This window comes from Durio zibethinus, chromosome 19 (genome assembly GCF_047325235.1).
Source record: "Durio zibethinus cultivar Kanyao isolate XHJ-2024 chromosome 19, ASM4732523v1, whole genome shotgun sequence".
Classification (NCBI taxonomy): Eukaryota; Viridiplantae; Streptophyta; class Magnoliopsida; order Malvales; family Malvaceae; genus Durio; species Durio zibethinus.
This window is the reverse complement of record NC_143180.1, coordinates 1,271,476-1,289,289: the sequence shown is the minus strand read 5'-3', so window position 1 is coordinate 1,289,289 and position 17,814 is coordinate 1,271,476. Positions and strand designations below refer to the sequence as shown.

The 17,814-nt window shown below is 33.8% G+C and overlaps 2 protein-coding genes across 3 annotated transcripts; both read left to right on the top strand.

Moving 5' to 3' along the window:
• The first annotated feature begins 488 nt into the window (after positions 1-488).
• On the top strand, positions 489-6,478 carry LOC111310116 (protein SMAX1-LIKE 8-like). Its single transcript, XM_022909257.2, has 3 exons — positions 489-1,874; positions 2,966-3,209; positions 4,066-6,478. Exons 1-3 carry the CDS (start codon positions 634-636, stop codon positions 5,980-5,982), a joined length of 3,402 nt encoding a protein of 1,133 aa, XP_022764992.2. The 5' UTR covers positions 489-633; the 3' UTR covers positions 5,983-6,478.
• Positions 6,479-6,949: 471 nt separating this feature from the next.
• AL2 (alfin-like 2) lies at positions 6,950-10,134 on the top strand. 2 transcript variants are annotated; one of them, XR_002692507.2, is made up of 6 exons: positions 6,950-7,220; positions 7,327-7,359; positions 7,856-8,078; positions 9,204-9,324; positions 9,454-9,824; positions 9,904-10,134. XR_002692507.2 is itself a non-coding variant. In XM_022909256.2 (5 exons), the coding sequence occupies exons 1-5, from the start codon at positions 7,133-7,135 to the stop codon at positions 9,700-9,702; spliced, it is 714 nt and encodes a 237-aa protein (XP_022764991.1). In that variant the 5' UTR covers positions 6,950-7,132; the 3' UTR covers positions 9,703-10,134. The 2 variants fall into 2 exon arrangements, 1 of the variants encoding a protein (XP_022764991.1); XM_022909256.2 differs by having other exon boundaries at positions 9,454-10,134.
• The last annotated feature ends 7,680 nt before the right edge of the window (positions 10,135-17,814 follow it).

Genomic DNA, 17,814 nt, shown 5'->3' with positions numbered 1-17,814 from the left:
TATTGGCCCCACCCCAACTCAATGGACACAGCATCTCCATTATAAAATACAACAAATTAGTGATTTTAACCAATAATTTTCTTTTTTTTTTTTCATAAAATTATTAAGAACGTAGAAATTTTTATTAAAAATAATAGTGTAATCTAATTATAAAATATTAAAATTTTAATTCTAATGATACATAAAAAAATCAATTAAATTATTGATAAAGTATTAAATTTATTATTTTAATGTTAAAGTTCTTAATTATTTCTTAAATCAATAAAAATATATATATTTAATATAATTTAAAAAATATATTTTAAGCTATTAATTTTGCATCATAAATAAGAATATATACTCACCACCTATTCTTCCAAAGATCTTCCAGAATTAATGGACCCCACTGGCCACAACTTAAACAAACCACAGTTGCTCTTTCCTTTCCCTTCCCCAACACTGCAATAAATAATTTATTATATATTAACCACTTCCCCCTTTCCCATTGCATATCTGATATTATTATTTTCCTCGATAAAGAAAAAGAGGAGACTTTTTTTTTTCTTTTATAAAAAATCCCTCTCTTCTATTCTAAAATAAACAAATAAATATTATTTTATTAAAAAGGTTTCTGTTTTTTTATGATAGCCGGCGATGCCTACGCCGGTAAGTGTAGCGCGGCAATGCTTAACGCCGGAGGCAGCTCACGCGTTAGATGAGGCGGTGACCGTAGCGCGACGGAGGGGACACGCTCAGACGACGTCGCTCCACGCCGTCTCCGCTCTTTTATCTCTCCCTTCCTCCGCCCTACGCGACGCATGTGCCCGTGCTCGTAACGCGGCTTTCTCACCTCGCCTCCAATTCAAAGCCTTGGAGCTTTGCTTAAGCGTGTCACTCGACCGAGTCCCCTCGAGTCAACTCGGCAACGACCCGCCTGTCTCCAACTCGCTCATGGCCGCGATAAAGCGGTCTCAGGCGAACCAACGAAGACAACCCGAAAGTTTCCACCTTTACCGCGACATATCGCAGCAAAATCCTTCCAATATCTCGTGTGTCAAAGTCGAGCTCCAACACTTGATTTTATCGATCCTAGATGACCCTGTTGTTAGTCGGGTTTTCAGTGAAGCGGGTTTTCGGAGCTCCGAAATCAAGCTAGCCATCATCCGCCCCCTCCCTAATCTCTTAAGATACTCTCGACCACGTGGCCCACCGGTTTTCCTTTGCAATTTAGAAAATTCGGATCCAGGTTATGAAAACACCCGGGTTCAGGGTCGTCGGGGATTCAGTTTCCCGTTTTTGGGGTTTGCCTCTTTTTATGAAGGAGAAGGAAATTGTAAGAGAATAGGAGAAGTTTTGGCGCGAAGGAGGAATCCACTACTTGTCGGTGTATGTGCTTACGATGCACTCGCGAGTTTCACGGAAAATTTGGAGAAAAAAAATGATGGTTTTTTGGGTAAAGAAATATCAGGGTTAAATATAATTTGCATAGAAAAATATATTTTAAAGTGCATTAATGAAGGGTTTAACAAAGGCGAGGCGGATTTAAAATTTGAAGAAATGGGTCGGGTCATAGAGCGGGAAATGGGAGGATCCGGGGTGGTAGTGAATTATGGGGATTTGCAAATTTTTGTTAGTGACAAGTGTAAGGATGATGATGATAATGATGATGACAAGGCTGTTGATGAAGAAGATGGAGTTGGTTATCTGGTTGGACAGTTAACGAGGTTATTACAGGTTTATGGAGGGAAAGTGTGGGTGTTGGGAGCTGCAACAAGTTACCAAACATATTTGAAGTTTTTAAGCAGGTTTCCTTCAGTTGAAAAACACTGGGATTTGCAGATTTTGCCTATTACTTCTCTTAGGAATTCATTGCCTGAGTCTTACCCAAAGTCCAGGTATGGAAATTAAAAATTTATAATCTAGTTTGGATGGCATGTTTTTTTAATGTTGGCATGATATGTTTGGTTGTTTTTATTGTGGTTAAGTTACTGAACTACTTAGTTTTTGTCCAGGGAATTGTTTGTTTGACATATTAAGCTTTGGCATTTAGTTTCTTGCTGGGTTTTTGGTTAAAGAAAGGACTTGAGTGTTAAGGTTCTTGGATTTTGTGTTAGTTGAACTAATGGCAAAAAAAAAAAAAAAACACAAGTTGAATAATATGGTATTGCTTAAGGATTATAACCGACATAGGATCGTTTCTGCCTTTTTAATCATGAATTATGTCTAAAACATCCAAGTTAAGAAAAGGGAGAGGAAGAATAAAGCATTTCTTTTGGTTTTCTTGAACTTGAACCGTCTTAGTTCATAGTGTATTGCTCTTTGTTGTCTTCGATCTTTGGTGCACTAGTTAGTGGGATTATAAAAACAGGAAATTTTTAGAGTGACGAACTGATTAAAAGCTCATCCTAGGTTTCTTGTTCCATTCTAATCTCGATTCCCTGCATAACGTAATATTTCGTGTTTAAAGATTTTGCCTTGTTCATAACTCATAAGTCGAAACCTTTGCCAGAGTTGCACTGGGTGGGGTAATATCTTCACCATTGTGATTTAAAGTGAGTTTGCAACTCAAATTACTGGTAACATGTTGCCTGCGTTAACATTCATAAATTAAAAAAAAAAAAGAATAATAATAAACATAGAAAGAGTTTAAATCATTTAAAAGATATTAAGTTGTCTGCAATGGGTAATTTTCGTGCTTATAACAGGTGGTTGTTTGGTTAGAGCATGTTTATTGGATGAAACACCATATATAGGTCTAACTAGTAGGTCTTTTTATATTTTAAATTTATGTAAGGTGTCTAATGGTATATTAGTTTTGTTTATATACATCCATTCTTATCTGTTTTCATTCCTTTTGTTGTTATGCAGCATCACTTTTTCTCTCTTTTGCTTTTATCGAGTTCTCTTACCATGTGTAATGTGTTTTTACCGTCTTTGTATTAGCTCTGACCATTTCTCATATTTCATTGCCAAAATATAAATACAGCTTGATGGAGTCATTTGTTCCATTTGGTGGGTTCTTTTCTACACCTTCTGAGTTAAAGGGTTCTTTAAGCAGCTCATATCAACATGTTCCCCGCTGCCATCTATGCAATGAGAGGTGCGAACAAGAAGTAGTTGCAATTTCAAAGGGAGGATTCAATGTTTCAGTGGCAGATCAGTACCAATCTACACTGCCTCCTTGGTTGCAGATGACTGAGCTTTGTGCAAACAAGGGAGTAGATATGAAGGTGTGTGTCCGTTAGTTTATGCTTCTATTGCTTAATTTGTGCTTCTATTCATTAGTTTCAAATATCGAAAGTGGGGACCCTGAGTTTTAATGGAATTATCAGTTTCAACTTTTATCATTACACTAAAGATAGAAAATACACGAGTATATTGCTAACCAGATTCATTCTACTGTTATCTTAAAAGACGAAAAATTCACTTGCACCCACAGCCCATTGAAGGTAAGATTCAGGTACACCCTGCACTTATTCATATGCCAAGTAGCCCCAAATCGAGGTTGATGCCCTTGAAAATATTGATTGTCTAGTAATCTAGTTTAGAAAATTTGAAATAATTCGGGTGGCCTTTATTTCAAGAACATCTTCTGGAAACATAGAGTTATGCTGGTTTTTAATATTTGTAGTTCGCCAGATCCATCAAGTTTTTTGATAAAGGTCTTGTCACAATATTCATTTGGTGGTATAATGAAGGGTTTGCATGTTTTTTATTACTGTATCTAACCAATCCTGCCCTGTCCTTCCAAATCTCAATCAGTTTATTTTGGATAGGGTTGACGTTTCAAATAGCCCTTGAACTATAGTGAAATGTTCAACATGGTACCTGAACTATAAATTTGTTAACCAATATGATACTCACCCATAACGTGGTTAGTTTCAAATGCTGAAATGTGATGAACAAACAACCATTCGAGTATCACATTAGTTAATAGATTTATAATTCATGTATTACATTAAATATTTTTAAAGTTCTAGTACTATAATAAACATTTTACTATAGTTCAGAGACCATTTGTGACATTAACCCTTTTGGATATTTATGAAATTTATGTGAAAACCAGTTTGTCTCTCTTCAGTGCAGACCAAAGATGATGGAGGGTTATTAAACACTAAGGTAGCGGGACTACAAAAGAAGTGGGACAATATATGCCAGCGCCTTCATCACACTCATCCAGTTCCTGAGTCAAACACCTATCAAGCAAATCCTTCAGTCCCAACAGTTGTGGGCTTTCATTTCATCCAAGACAAGAAGGAAGATGCTCATGGTCATAGTAGCAACAACACAAATACACTACCCAATGAAAATAATTGCATAAATGTAAATTCATGCTCACCTGTTAATTTTCAAAAGATGTCTACATCGCAATTGGACAATCCTTCCTCTGCAGTATCCAAGACTAAGAATGGAAGTTTACTGTCCAAACTACAGGAAAAACCTTCCAAAGCAGGTGACTTTGAGGCAATTGAACCCATATCTCCTTGCAGTTTGTCCAATTCAAGTGTGGGTGATGGTAGTCAAACATCTCCTACATCTGTCACTTCTGTGACAACAGATTTAGGGTTGGGTTTATGCTCAGTTTCTTCAAGCAACAAATTGCTGAAACCTACAACTCAAAACCGTACAGGGCTTGCACAGGACTTTTCAGGTTGCCTTCCTGCAAACATTGATCTTATCAATGGGAGTGTCTCTGGCCATCCAGCTCAGTCCTCATCCTCTTCATCTACTGACTTTGGTGGACTGCTTGATCCAAGCAATTTCAAGAAGCTTTTTACAGCTGTCACTGAAAGAGTAGGCTGGCAAGATGAAGCTGCAAGTGTTATTTGCCAAACAGTAGCCAACAGCCGCGCAAGAAATGAAAAATGTCATGGAGCCAGTCGAAGAGGTGATATATGGTTGAATTTCAGTGGACCTGATAGATGTGGCAAAATGAAAATTGCTGTTGCTCTTGCAGACATAATATATGGAAGCAGAGAGAAATTCATCTGCATGGATCTAAGTGCCCAAGATGGGGTGACTCATAGACACTTGCTCTTTAATTGTCAGGAAGTGAATTATGATTTAAGGTTTCGAGGGAAGACTGTGGTTGATTATGTTGCTGAGGAGTTGAGCAAAAAGCCCTGGTCGGTTGTCTTCCTTGAAAATGTAGATAAAGCTGATATTCAGGTTCAAAGCTGCTTGTCTCAGGCTATCCAGATTGGCAAGTTTTCAGATTCACATGGAAGAGAAGTCAGCATCAACAATGCTATATTCGTGACAACTTCAACATTAACAAAGGAAAATCAAGTTGTTTGTCATAAAGCACAAACATCTAATTTTTCTGAGGATAAAATATTGAGAGCCAAGGGCTGGCCGCTGCAGATTTTGATCAAGCATCAAGATAACACAATTGGCCAAGACTTGAGGGTGCCTGTTACAACAAGAAAAAGCATTTCTAAGCAGGGTTTTTTGAATAAAAGAAAGCTAATCGGCTCTCATGATACAGTGGAGCAGCATGAGACCATGGAAATGGCCAAACGGGCTAATAGGACATCATCTTGGAATCTAGATTTGAACATTCCAGCTGAAGAAAGTGAAGTGCAGGAAACTGATGATGGAACTGTTGACAATGACACCATTGCTGAGAACCCCACGCCTTGGTTGCAAGATTTCTTTGGTCAACCTGTCAAAAATGTGGTTTTCAAACCATTTGATTTTGATGCACTTGCTGAGAAAGTATTGAATGATATAGACCAGAGTTTCCGTAAATTTATCCGCTCAGAGTGTTTGTTAGAGATAGACTCAAAAGTTATGGAACAACTACTAGCAGCTGCATACTTATCAGATGAGTATAGGGTGGTGACAGATTGGGTGGGACAAGTTCTTAGCAGGGGATTTGCAGAGGTTGAGAAGAAATACAACCTCAACACTCACTCCGTTGTGAAACTTGTTCCCGGTGAGGATCTTCCTTCTGTGAAAACACTAGGAGTTGGCCTTCCCCCCCAAATTATTCTGAAGTAATGTCTTTTCAAAAGCCTAATCTCAGTAGTTAGGTGCATAAGCATTTAGCATCTAGTGAATTATGTTTAGCTTCTTCATCCCATAATTTTTTGGGCTTCTTCTCTTCTCCCAGGTTACTAGGTTGTGTATTGTTACCATGTTAAATGTATAATCTGTAGTCAAGTGCCAGTGTGGTTCATGTCTTCACCACCAAAAGAAAAAAAAAAAAAAACAGTTGTAGTTGCTCAAATTTCTTGCTTGGTTTGTTTGAACATGGCTGCAGATCCTTGTTATAACTTTTGCCAAGGTCTGTGACTCTGTTATCTCAATGGATAGTATCAAGCAAACGGAAGCAATCTGCAATTATATTGTTCTGTTTATTTGTCATAAATTTGTGGTGAAAAATGAATAATTGGCGACAGATTCAAGTGTTCAGGCTTGTTGATTCGGTCATTTCACACTTCGCATCTTTCTTTGTTCATGTTTGAGAAATGTAATGAGCTTTCTTTTTGTCTGCCATTGGCTGTGTCTGGTAGTAATTGTCATTGAAGCTATGAGCAGGTTTTAAACCTAGGTGATAAACTCAAACTGCAAACCGTACAAAATTATGTGATTGTTATCAATTGAGTGTACTATAAAATTGGAAGAAACAAAGAAATGTCCTTAAAAAACGAAATTTATCAGAAATCCAAAATTTTACACTTTTTAACTTTTATCATATTATTATTAATTCATAAAATTTCAAAATTCTCAACACTAGAACTTTAACTAAGGAAGAATAATAATAATAACTTTTTCTATTCCAAAAATCAATGAAATCCCCCTATATATGCCCTATTACATTTCCTTTAATAACCAAACAGGGCCTTTTATTCTTTTAGGCCTATACCAGACAGAGCCCTATTGTTTTTGTTTGGGCTGATGCCCAACAAGGCAGTGCAAATCTGCTAAAACACCGAACGGACAAATTTCCTTTCCGTTCTGTCTCTTGTGTCTTGTCTCTTTCCGTGCACCTGACCGTCCAAAAACTCTTTACTTTTTTCTTTGAAACTATCGATTTCTCCAAAAACAAAATCTCTCTCTGTAAATAAAAGCACTCTCTTTTTACACACACAAAATTTTAAAAAAAAGAATTGCATTTACAATTTGTACTTATTTATTTGAAGAAAACATGGCTTCTTCTAGTCCTCGCACTGTCGAAGAGATCTTCAAAGACTATAGCGCTCGACACTCGGCTCTCGTTCGTGCTCTCACTTACGGTAAATATCCTCTTTTCTATAAACCCTAATTTTGTTCATTGAATTTATTATTTTTGCTTTTATTCTTTTTTTTAATGTTTTCTTCTGGTTTGGGACTTTGGGTCAGATGAAGATGATTTCTACTCGCAATGCGATCCAGGTCAGTGTCTTTTTTTTTTTCCCAGCTTTTCTATTCATGTTTGTCGGCTGAGAAAGTTGATGGGTGAACGGAGTGAGTTAAGTAGTCTTTAGGTGGTTAAATCGAATGCGGTTCGATTTTGAAGCTTATTGTTCTGTTTTTTCTTTGATTTCTCTTTCTTTGCATGCAATTTTTCCTTAATTCTTTCAAGTAAATTGCAAATGAGTTGTTTTTTAGTATAGGAAGTAGATACCAACGTTTTATCTTTTTGTTATAGGCCTTTGGATTGTCATTTTTATGTCAGCTGTTCAATTTATATGCGAATTTGTTTTCTTGTTCTCTTTGACACTGGGAAAAGATGAAAAATTTAATTCATATCCGATGCCTTTTATGCTTCTTTTAATTACCAAATTGAGTTCAGCATTATGTCCAAGTTGGGGTAGGCTATAGAATTTGTTATTTTGAGTGCAGCTTCTAGCTTTTTTCTATTGTAGTATTTTAATTCGATGCTGCACAGATAAGGAGAATTTGTGTTTGTATGGACATCCAAATGAGGCATGGGAGGTAGCTTTACCGGCAGAGGAAGTTCCACCAGAGCTCCCTGAGCCAGCCTTGGGTATTAATTTTGCAAGAGATGGGATGAATCGTAAAGATTGGCTTTCGCTGGTTGCTGTGCATAGTGATTGTTGGTTGCTCTCTGTGGCTTTCTATTTTGGCGCTCGACTTAACCGCAATGAAAGGTACGTTGTTCTAGCATCTATCTTTTGTCAACATGAATTGCAAATGTTTCCTATTGCATTGATATTGTCTTTATAATCTGTGCTCTGCTCTTTTGCGCTAAACAGTTATTTATCTTGACATAAAAGAAAGATGAGAAAGGAGACTGATGTGAGACTGAAATTTGAAAAATTAAGCATCAGTATACTAATGTTGATGTTTGATTACTTGATTTATATTGGCCACTCTTAGAAGGAATGTTCCCTTGTTGGGTGGTAATTATTCTATCAAGGTCGTTGTGGAAGAGCCTGGGGAGGTTGGGTCATTTGATGGAAATGGCCTAATACTTGCCTTATGGATTTGATACTTCGGTTTTTAAATTGGTAGGCTGTTGACTCCATATTGTTCCCTTGATATTTTGAGTTTATAAGACCCTAGTACTGTATAATTTCATGAAACCAGGAATATTGTTTTTTGGTGTTTTAAGTTCACCTAAATTTAGCTTGTTGATGATTCAGGATGTTTTAATCCTAATCTTAGCTCTCCCCAGTTAATGATTCAGGTTCTGCCTGTTGTACTAGATCTGGTTTTGCTGTTTCTTTCGGTAAAGCTGTTTTTTGCAGTTTCATAGGTTTCGCGTTAGGCCAGCAAAATAAAATATTGATGGAAGAGACTTGTGACAAGTGACAACTCTTTCAATTGTAGATGTTTATTACATATTGCAGTATATAAATAAAGGCCAAGTTCAACCAGCACTTTGCATCTTAAAGCTACATACTTGAGAATCCCTGTTTTCACCATTTGGGCCTTAAGAAATTGGTAATCCCCTGTTCTACTTGTGCTGGACAACTTTGACATGCATACATACTTTAACAAGCATGCACCTGGAAGGATTACTTTCTTGTGTAAGCGTGTGTTTCAGTTGTAGAATACACGATGCGCTTTTTCCAGTGTTATTTTATTCACTTTTCCTTTTAGAAAAGGGGTTGTTTAGGTAAGAACACGATGGACCCAGTTCCGGCTACTGCATTGTTAGTTCCTATGACGTCAACCTTCTGCACACACACTCTCTCTCTCTCTCTCTCTCTCATCGGAATTTTTTGTGACAGGACTATAAAATCATGAGTTTTGTGTCTTTCACTCAACAGGAAGCGTTTATTTAGCATGATAAATGATGTACCCACTGTCTTTGAAGTTGTAACTGGAAGAAAGCCTGTGAAAGACAAACCCACAGCGGAAAGCGGAAGCAAATCACGAAACAGCACAAAGGTGAATTTAAGTAGCCCTCCATCCATGAGAATGATGAAAGCAATTCAAACTGTTAGATGTGAACTTTGTATCATCATCGTTCTTTCACTTGCATGGTTTGGTATTTATTATTTGCCTAAAACCTTTCAGAGATCAATTGACGGACAGCTAAGAAGCAATCCTAAGTTAGCTGATGAAAGTTACGAGGAGGATGAAGAAGAGCAGGGTGATACCTTTTGTGGGACCTGTGGGGGAGGATACAACTCTGATGAGTTTTGGATTGGTTGTGACAACTGCGAACAATGGTACCATGGAAAGTGTGTAAAGATAACACCAGCAAAGGCAGAAATAATTAAGTTTTACAAATGTCCTTCATGCCAAAAAAAGGTGAGGCAGTAGCAACCGATGGAGGGACTGACCTGATCAGTTTAATTCACTGATGTTGTCGTAAAGCAGCTATAGCAAACGCATAAATCTGTTGGTACCGGAAAATCCTTCTTTAAATCGCAAGCCTTCTTTAGGTACATGTAGTGGCATACAAATGGATGATGCATGTGCATTTGTGTAGATTAATACTTTTTAACTTGTTATCTTGTTCAGCTGCAGTGAATGCAGTTTTCCAGTTTTCGAAGTTTGGAATCATGTGGATACTTAGTTGCTCTTAAGTCCTAATGGCTGATCAGGTACCTAATGGATTTAGGTTTTATGTTCAAGAAAGATCTATCCTGTTAAGTTGATACCTTTTCTTTGCCCTTGCTGAAATTTCCACTTCCTTTCAATCATGTGCTTATGTTCTTCTGTCTTGGTATAGAATAACATGCTGTTCATCAATTTTCCTCTGATCTCCAAGTTTCTTTTCTTCTTTCAATCATGCCGATTGAGTTGAGTTGATACATTGATAGACTTGAGTTCGGCTCGATTCGAAAACTCGAGCTTGACTGTAGTTCAATTGGAGTTTATTTTTTATGGTCAAGCTCGGCTTGATAGACTCAAGTTTATCACAAATACGAGTATTAAACATTATATTTTCTCTATTTACTTATATATACATATTATATATATATATATATATATAACAAAAGCTCGATTAAACTCACTAACCTCTCAAATCGCGAGACTTTCTTATTATATTATACTACTACTATTTTTTTTTTAATTACTGTAGTGGAAGGTTCTTTGTTTTTTTTCCCATTTTTTTATGTTTTCCAGAATTTTTAAAAAACATGTTTTTCGAATGCCTCACGGCCGCCGGGAAAGTAACGGCACTCGCTTAGCCACTGCTCACAAGTTTTAGATTTGTGGATTTTTTTTAAAAAGAAATTCTCTTAGAATCACCTGATGTCAACAATGACGCAACATTTTATTGTTTGTATTTGTAAAAATTTTGTTTAATTTATTCATTGACTTTAATTATGAAACTTAAAAACTTTAGGTTGATGTATCATTCATGTAAACTCTATAATTGATGTATAAAATAATTATATCTGGTAAAAGTGATTTGATCTTGAAAAATCAACTTAAACATGAAATCATTTAAATATGAATTAATTTGAATATAAAATATACAAATCCAAATCATATGATTGACTAATACGAAATGAGTGGATATTAAATTGATTTGATTTTAAGATTTAATAATTTAGATTGAAAATAATTTAAATTTTAATAATTTTAAATTAAATAAATTAAGTCTCGAACATGAAAATTTTTAATCTAAAATTATTCAAATCAAAAAATAATTTAGATTCAAAATCAGTAAACTTCTTTTAAAATCCAAAGTGATCCAACTCAAATCCGAGTCAACTTGCATGATAGTTGCCAAGGAATGAAATTATTATGCTGCCGATACTGTACAAAAGGAGGCGTAATAAGTTGGAGCCATAGCCATGGTCGGTGTCTTGAGTGGTCCTGTGCAGCTAATAAAATAATGTGCTGAGCAAGAACCCACAACGTCTCACTCAAATCCAAGCAAGAAAGTTTATCAACATTCTTAAAAAAAGAAATTTTATTAAACTTAGTTTTTTTTCATTTTATTTCTTTAATCATTTATAATTTTTTTTTTTTTATGAAGAGAAAGCATCATTCTGTAAGTGGAAAAAGGAAAGCTTCTTTATTATTTAATTTTTTATTTGCATGTTTTGATTTATTACTAAAATAACTTTTTCAGTTTTTATTAATAACTTAAAATTTTAACATACAACAAATTATTATTATCTTTTTCGAATAATTCTAAAATATATTTTTTTTATTAATGTGGGTCATTTAAAATTTTATTTTAAAATATTTTTAAAATATATATCGCTTTTTTTTTATGCACGTGAGTATTGACTAGGCTCAATTTGTGCTACCCTACGTAAGCCTGTTCCCAAACAGAGGGCATTTGGCCCACCTAGAGGCACGAAGTCATTGTTTGACAACGCAAGCGCTTTCGTCCACTTATTTTTTTTAATTAATTTCCTTTCATTTCCAATAAATATCAACCATAATTCCTCTTTTGATGTCCAAAATGTCAAAAAAACGTTTTTTCCTTCTCAGAAATCATTTCAATTTAGACGTCAACAAAGTTGACTCACCATCAAAGTTAATTATAGGACATGAGAAGTGAAATTCGTAGGGAAAAAAAAATTATATGTTACATCGCAGAGTTACATTATGGGAGAGGTCATTTGTAGATAAAAATTAAATATTATATCATAAAAATTATTAAATGTTATAATAGTAAGAGTTATATTTAAAATTTTAATATCTAATGTGATTTTAGTATTATAATTGTACTTAATCTAATAAAAACGTCAAGTTTTAAAAATACAAAGATTGTGATATGTCTAATCTTACATTAGAAGAATATATAGATTTAATATGATAAATATATCTAAACTTAAATCTATGAAGTACTTTTTGTGAGATAAAATCATAAAATTTGTATGTTAAAGCCAATAATATTTGATAAGTTGTTGGATGTAGGTCTCCACATCTTCACCATCTAAATTTACCTTCACAAAAATATTAAGCAATAGAAAATATAGAGAACACTAATAATATACATGATTCAACATTGCATCTATGGACACCACAAAAAAAATAATCACTATCAAAAAACGAAGATTACAACGGCTATGCTAGCCCAAAACATGCACTATTTCAATAAGCATTCACTCTCTAAGATTATACATGTGTTTCTTATTATCTTAAGATAGACACTATAAACCTCAAAATATACCATCACTTTTGAACTTCATGGCACGCCTTTTTTGACACTTTTTTAGTGTTTTCACCATGCTTTTTAAGCCATTTTTAAGTACCTCAGGCACATTTCAACTTTTGCCCCTTCAGCCTATTTATAGGTAAAATTTTTTTGTTTACTATATAATTTATTGTCATGTCACAATTTATGACTACTGTAGTAGCGACGGTATTGTAGCATGTGGTGCACATGTCAAAAGTTGTTGTGCCAAAATTTTCACAGAATTTTAGATGATATCTTTCCAACTTTTTGACGATATTATAGTAGGTGGCAGTATTGTAACAGGTGGCAATATTGTAGCACAAGTCAAAAAATATATGTTTCACATTTGCTTAAAATTTTTAGTCATTTCTCAATAATCTCTACCTTGATTTGAAAATTTGTACCAAGCTAATTTCTTTGAGATAATTTTTTTTTTATCATAAAAAAATATAGAGAAATCTCATTACCACACACTATCATGCGCTCTACCTTCTTGTTAACACTTGGTCTAACTATGCAAACAACTCTTTAACTACCCTACTAATCCTACACCGTCTCGTCACATCATTCTCTGGCTATCGAAGGATTTAAAATTGTACCTTTTGACACCTAATGTGTACTCATGAGCTTTATCATTTCAACTATCAAGCTTACCATCATTGTTTGAACCAAAAACCATAATCGATGTTTATAAAGATTTAGACCAATATTTGGAGTTTCAATAAACCTTGCATTAGATGGCAGACCAACCAATAACATGGCAAAAAACAAGTAGTTTCTACTCTATTACGTACCAAAAAATCATCAAAAGTAAAATTAACATGGCATATTTTTGTTCTAACTAGACAAAAGGCATTCAATTCTATAACCATTATGTTACACCAATGTTTTGCCTACAATGTGATTTTTCACAACATAATTCATGAAGAAGTTTTATCCCACCTTTCTCTAGACAAACCATTGACTTAGTGCACAAGTGGTAATCTTCCTACCAAATCCAAAATTGTCTAAAGGCATGGAATGAAAGCATTCTTATTGTAAAACAATTAAATACTTGTTTAATAAATTATCTTGTCATAAACCTCCACAAATGTAATATGAAAGGAACACACATAACTTGAACTCACCATGTTTTCGTGACTAGTAAGATCAAACCTTAACTATCATGAATCATCGATATGAGTTTCACATGACATAGCCATATATGATGCTTCATCAAGTTAACTTTACTTTAAACAACAGCATCAAAACTAGTTTAAAAGATGATTGTCACCGCATCATTTGGTTCATGTAATCTTCATTCTCTCCTTCATTGCAGACACCATTTATTGGATACAAACCTCTCTTTATCTTAATTTAGACTTCGTTGCTAACATCTTGTCTCATGCAAAAGAACTTTCAAATGCACCAAAGGAACGTTCGGACTTTAATACCAATTATTAGGAATCAAGACATGCTTCAATCCCATTTTGTCAAGAATTAGCATAGCTTGATGCCATTTATAGCTAGAAGAATCCAATGTGCAAAACAACCATTCTTTGTGTACATGAATTGTACCATATACATGAATAGTGATAGATTCTTTACCATCTAAATCTACCTTCACAAATATATTAAACAACAACAGAAAATATAAAGAACATCAACAATATATGTGGTTCGATATTATGCCTACATACACATGCACCACAAAAAAAAAATCATTATCAAATAATAGAGATTACAATGGCTACACTAGCCCCAAACATGCACCATTTCAACAAGCATTCATTCCCTAAGATTATACAAGTGTTTTCCATTATCCTAAGATAGACATTACAAACCCCTAAATATACCACCACTTTTGAATCGCATGGCACACCTCTTTTGATACTTCTTTAGTGTTCTCACTAGGCTCTTTTAAGTCATTTTTAGACACCTTAAGCATATTTTAGTTTATGCACCTTCAGCCTATTGATAGGTAAAATTTTTCGCGTTTACTATAGTAGTCCATGGTTACTGTAGCACCAGTGGTATTGTAGCATATGGTGCATATGTCAAAAGTTACTATATTGAATTTTTCACAGAATTTTAGATGTTCTGTCTTTTCAACTTTTTGGCAGTACTGTAGCACAAGTCAAAAAATACATATTTTACATTTGTTAGAATTTTCTAGTCATTTCTTAATAGTTGTTAGGCAAAAAAGTTCCTAATCAACTCAATTCAAACAAATACATATTCATATGCACCCATACACCATACTTATATAGATCCTCTCATTCTTTTTTAAGCCACTCAAACATATACACCATAAAAACTCTATTAATCTTCTTTAGTCTTATAGAATGTCTACCCAATACAATTGTCATAACGTCTAGATTCGGGGATCTATCGCTAGACATTGACTTTAGGGAGTCGCCACCAATCTTTTTTATCTAGGTGCGATTGGCCACTTAAGGAATCTGTCCTTTCAGAGAACACCTAAGTTTAAGGGTCCCTAAAAGAATAGGTTCAGGTCTATAAACCAGAACAGGGTTCGGGAGTTCGGTTACATGTGAGGAAGGTTATAGCACCCTCACAACGCCCATCAAAAGATGGTACCAGCTTAAATTTGTGTTATCCAAAAAGCCTTAAAATTTTATCAAGTAGTTAATTGTTGGAAATTATTCTCAATTGACTTTAATACTTTTAACAAAAAATTGAGAAAATTCCCTCACCTCAAGAGTATGCAAGAAAAATTATTGTTTCACTTGCAGAGGCTTCGTCGTCGGATTATTTAAAGAAAAAAAAATCAAAATCAAAATCAAAATAAAAGGGAAGGAAATGATGTTTGTTCTTGTGTAGGAAAAATTGATACTTTCAACTTTTCCCCAAAAATATTTTTTTGGAAATTTATTTTTAAGAAAAATTGATACTTTCAACTTTTTCCTAAAAATATTTTTTTTGGAAATTTTGATTTTCAAGGAAAATTGATACTTTCAACTTTTCCTCAAAAACCCTTTTTGAAATTTATTTTTAAGGAAAATTGATACTTTTAACTTTTCGCTAAAAATATTTTTTTTCTGGAAATTTTGATTTTTATTTAAAGAAAATAGAATAATAAAAAAATAAAAAAATAAAAAATAAAAAAAAGTAAAACAAAAATAAAAATAAAATAAAGATAAAAAGAATATTAAATAAACCTAATCTAATAAATAAAAAATAAAAAAAACAAATAAACAAATAAATGAAAAAAAATAAAAACCTGGAGCGGTTCGGTTCAAGGAAGAGAAACGCCTCAGGGGGGCGGCTTGAAGCTCGGCTCGGCTCGGCTTGGAGGGGGGCAGGCACACGCGGGTCAGGAAGCGGGTCGACGCTCGGGTCGGGTTGGGTCTCGACAAAACGTGCGGATCCTCTAGGTTACTTAAGGCCAAAACGACGTCGTTTTGAGAGGGTATAAAAGGCACTTCCCTCTGTTTTTCAACAGAACACTCCTCCCTTCTCTCTCTCTTTTTCCCTTTTCCTCTCCCCTCTCTCTAAAAGGCTAAAGAACTCCGGTGGGATTTTCGTCGGATTCTGAAAAATGTCACCGAAATCTGAAAAATTTCGTCGAAAGTTGGCCGGAAGATCACCGATTTCTGGGATTCTTCGTCGAAAACTGGGCAGGTCCCCAGAAACTTCAAGGTTGGCCATAATTTTCGTCGAAAAATTCAAACTTCGCCGAAAAATTCACCGGAATCTGGAATCTTTTAGAAATTCCCAGGAAAAAAAAATCGTCAAAATCTTCAAAAAAATTTTGCTAATTTTCAGAACCCTTCTACACCTTTTCTTAGCTCTCTATACACCCCTATTCTCTCAATCAGTAGCTTTTGCTTACTGTTTTCTGTCTGTGTGTTCTTCATCTGTTCCAAGAGGATCCTTTTTATAAGGATTGATCAGGAGTTTCTGATTAATCCTAATTTCTTTTTGGACGGAGATTCAATCTTTGAATCTAATCTGGACTATTTTGATTGAATCCCCATTCCTAGTAGGATTTTTCAGCTTCAATCTTAACCTTCCAAAAAAGGAAGAAAAAAAATAATCGGATAATAAAAAAAAATGAGATAAATGAATAAAATAAAATTGACAGATAATTAAAAAAATAAATAAATAAAATAAAATAAGATAAATCCAAAAATATATTACAAAAAAAAAATAATATAATAATAATAAATATATCTATATAAATAAAATACATATAAATCTATTTTAAATAAAAAATAAATAAATACAGATATACATATATTAATACATAATAATAATAATAAAATACATAAAATACAAAAGAAAGAAAGAAAATAATAATAAAAATAATACCAGATAGAAATTGAAATAGTTTTACCCATTTGGGCTAGGCCCAATTGATCTGGGCCTGGACCCAATTGGGTGTCTACAACAACCCTATAACTTTCTTACAGCTTTTTCTTATACCTAAGTTTGTGAAGAATCTCATAATTTATAATTAAGCATACTAACTTATTTATCAAGAATTATTTTTCTTTTAAAATTCTTCTTTTGTAAATTTTTTTATCCATCAATCAATAGCCAATCAATTTCAAGCAAATCTCTTATAAGATTTAAATCATCATTCCTAGCATAATGATCATGCAAAATAGCAATTAAACTCGAATTCTATGAAGCTTTACACTCACAGAATTTGTGTTTTTGAAAGTGGGATAAGATGTGTAAAGGAATAAGAAATACCATGCATGTGTTATATATTTTGATTTCATTAACTCAATAATTAAAGAGTATAAAACATCATTAAGAAAATTTTTAAAATAAATAAATAAATAAAAACTAGAAAGAGACAAAGAGAACAGAGTGCTTTCTTTCTTTTTTTCGTTTAGTTACAAAGAATTATGATACAAATTAAAACCTTGGAGAGTCCACTCAGCCAAATGAGCAATATCCTTGAAATCTAAAGAATCATAATATAAAAATCAAATTAGAAATTTTGCCTCTGAACCAAATCATGCAGTACCTTTAAAACGATTGATTAAAGTACCCGTTTAAAACAATCTCTTCTTTTTAAAAAAAAAAACAAATTGTTTGAAGCAGATTGAGGTTTCATAAAGATACAAATATATATATATATATATATATATATTTACTTGTCGTTTTCCTCTCTTGAAGCATACCAACTTGTGTTTAATGGAATTTAAAAAATTAAGAAAAAGAAGAAAAAAAGACTAAAAACAAATTGTCAAAGATGATAAAAAACTCATTCCTGCATGGATTTTATGAAAAGTTAAATGCCCACCAAATGTTGCTTCATTATCAATTCA

Excerpts from the sequence above, each read along its gene's own strand:
- LOC111310116 (XM_022909257.2), top strand. The coding sequence starts at position 634 with ATGCCTACGCCGGTAAGTGTAGCGCGGCAATGCTTAACGCCGGAGGCA. Across the intron at positions 1,875-2,965 it reads GAGTCTTACCCAAAGTCCAG|CTTGATGGAGTCATTTGTTC; the intron begins GTATGGAAATTA and ends ATATAAATACAG. Across the intron at positions 3,210-4,065 it reads ACAAGGGAGTAGATATGAAG|ACCAAAGATGATGGAGGGTT; the intron begins GTGTGTGTCCGT and ends TCTTCAGTGCAG.
- AL2 (XM_022909256.2), top strand. The coding sequence starts at position 7,133 with ATGGCTTCTTCTAGTCCTCGCACTGTCGAAGAGATCTTCAAAGACTAT. Across the intron at positions 7,360-7,855 it reads CTACTCGCAATGCGATCCAG|ATAAGGAGAATTTGTGTTTG; the intron begins GTCAGTGTCTTT and ends GATGCTGCACAG. Across the intron at positions 8,079-9,203 it reads CGACTTAACCGCAATGAAAG|GAAGCGTTTATTTAGCATGA; the intron begins GTACGTTGTTCT and ends TTCACTCAACAG.